Below are 2,662 nucleotides of genomic sequence, written 5' to 3'. Positions count from 1 at the left end.
CTGAGCTCCTCGCTGTTTCTGGAGGCTAGAAAAGAGAGGCAGATCTCAGATGCCACGAGGAGCATTTGCATGATTTCTCTGCTGCAATCTTACCTGAGAAAGCAGATTTCTAGCCTTTTCCCTGGAAAGTGGCTTTCAAGCAATGCTAGTTAGTTCTTCAAGAGAGCCAGCAGCAGAGACTGATAACCTGCTTGGGAATTATCTCTGCACAGGATCCATGTGGAGCAGGCACAGTCTGTACCCCTCAAAAGGTGATGTTATGACCCAGGCAGAGGAGACAGGCAGGCCCGCGACTAACACTAGCTCTGTTCGAGGTCCCCATGGGGGACCTGACATGCACCAGGGCTCTGACAGCAGATTCCTCCAGCCCCACTCTTCAGCAGCGGGAGCCACAAGTCCCTGTGGCACAGGGACACAGCAGAGCCCTGCAGGGACGGACTCGCGCTTCCCTCCTTTTGCTCAGCACGCTGGGTTACAGCCGCTGGACACACACAAATTTTCCTCACCAGGGTATGTGGGGACTGAGTCTTACCCTGTAGGCGAAGGCAGATGGTCTCCAAGACCCCTCCAGGACCCCCAACAAACCAGACCTGGATTCACCACCTCAAGGTAAGGCAGGGCTGGTTTAATGAGGCTGGCATGATCCCTCCTCTCACCCTCATGGACAGATCACAGGGTAACACAGAGCTCGCTCAGAAGTTGATGCCGATTTCAACGACCCCAAGCGATGTGACTCGGAGGCCAGCATCTCCCTCGTTTGGGACGACATCTAGAGCAGCCCTCTGCTAGCCCAGTTCTTTGCACTGAAACCATCTACGGAGCTCTCGTAGGGCACAGATCTGGGGCAGAAGCCTGAGAAATCATGGGAGTAGTGAGAAGCTGGAGGTGGACTAGAGGATTGTAACCTCTTTCCTCAATACTTTCCACAAATATCTTTGTACCCTTTGGCACAGGTCTGAAAGTACCCACCCAGGGAAATGTTCGCCACTTGAGCAGTTACCTTTGCTTTAACCAAACTCCAGCCTTCCAAAATCAGACATTAGACTTGGTTTGAATACCTGCCATGTAGACGTTTTTCCTCGATTCAACCTCTGTAATTTGGACGCTGTTGAGTCTTGAGCCGTGAAGGACCCATGGGGCTCTGGCCGAAATGGTTGCAATTTTAGCCCAAGGTTGCCCAGTGCCATTTTCTGTAGGTATGGCACTTACAGATTTAATAACATCTATTTGAAAGAGATGTAAGCAGTTGTAAAACGCATCAGGAGTCAAGTAATCCACAAGATTAAGCTGTTTCACAAAGATGCCTTGCAAAGCTAAAAGTCACCTACTAAACCAAGGGCTCTGGCCGAAATGGTTGCAATTTTAGCCCAAGGTTGCCCAGTGCCATTTTCTGTAGGTATGGCACTTACAGATTTAATAACATCTATTTGAAAGAGATGTAAGCAGTTGTAAAACGCATCAGGAGTCAAGTAATCCACAAGATTAAGCTGTTTCACAAAGATGCCTTGCAAAGCTAAAAGTCACCTACTAAACCAATTACGACTAACCTCCAGAATAATTCTCTTTCCAACACATCCATCAAGGATTGACAACAAGCCATTCAAAATCTAGCAAAATGGATGGGAAGTTGTGAATCAAGATGTTTATTTTCGATGAAGAAGAATCAGAAAACTTCTAATAACATTTTGCACTTCCGTTCTGGTGGTTTCAAAGTATTTCACAAGAGTAGACAAAGCAACGGCAATCCTTTTCTAGAAGCAGGCAGACATAGGCTTGGAGAACTGAGGTGGTTCACGGTATATCCTGAAAGGTGACGTATGGAGCTCTTTATTTCTAACCTTTGGAGTATTAAGGGAACATTGTGGCAGCTGTATGATTGGGGTTTTTGTTTGTATGCCTAAGAGCTCACAAATAAGTGGAAAGCTACTGTGACAGGCCTAAACCTACTAATTCCCTTACGAGGTTTGTGCCATCAAGTCCGTTTCTTTCCAAGCCACCAGAACTGGGGTAGACACTTGTCTCGTGCCCTTCTCCAGCCCCTGCCACACAAGGGCAGTCACTCAGGATTTCACTGAATGGGACCGGCACTCCTCTCCTCATTTTACGCCCAGGAAGAAGGGGAAACTAGAGATGCTTGAGGCAAGGACCACATTGAGAAACTACTCAAGCTCAGAAACATCTTCCCTTACCAGAGTCCTCTGCTGACACCTGCCAGACCTGGAGGGAGCTGTCTGGTGGTCCACTTGTCACCAGCAAGCTGAGGAAACAAAAATAACCCCACAAAACTCTTTAGGAGCAGAGAACAGCCTTTTTTCTCCGGCCTGGGACAAACTGGTCTGCCATTCCTCCTGTGCTCAGGAGCTCCTGCCTCTGCTTGGAGCAGAGAAGGGGCCATAAGGACCGTAATGCCAGAACTCCTCATGCCAGGGTGCTCTCCACAGCCCAGGCAAACACAGTCCCAGGCAACGGCATTTAATTAGCACGTTTTCCAAAAGCGCTAGACTAAGAACGGTGCAAAGAGCCCCAAAGTAGCAACAGGGGCTTGTGTAGGAGGAGAGAGCTGAACGAGTGAAATGAATCAGCCAGAGGGAAGCGTGTTTGCTTGGTCTCCAATCCACAGCAGGAAAAAACCTTCTGAACCTGCATACGCAGGGACTTACAG

The 2,662-nt window shown here is 48.6% G+C and overlaps 1 protein-coding gene across 1 annotated transcript in view; it reads right to left on the bottom strand.

Annotated features, from left to right (window-relative positions):
- The window catches only part of WDR73 (WD repeat domain 73), a gene marked incomplete at its 5' end in the record, with an annotated part of 5,289 nt that overhangs the window by 1,167 nt on the left and 1,460 nt on the right, over positions 1 to 2,662 (bottom strand). Inside the window, 2 exons of the mRNA XM_009572987.1 lie at positions 1,059 to 1,223; positions 2,190 to 2,257. Coding sequence (XP_009571282.1) covers positions 1,059 to 1,223; positions 2,190 to 2,257 — 233 coding nt within the window. The remainder of the gene's footprint in view (positions 1 to 1,058; positions 1,224 to 2,189; positions 2,258 to 2,662) is intronic.

This window comes from Fulmarus glacialis, unplaced genomic scaffold, assembly GCF_000690835.1.
Source record: "Fulmarus glacialis isolate BGI_N327 unplaced genomic scaffold, ASM69083v1 scaffold16732, whole genome shotgun sequence".
NCBI lineage: Eukaryota > Metazoa > Chordata > Aves > Procellariiformes > Procellariidae > Fulmarus > Fulmarus glacialis.
The sequence above is the reverse complement of the archived record's forward strand: the minus strand, read 5'-3'. Positions and strand labels throughout refer to the sequence as shown.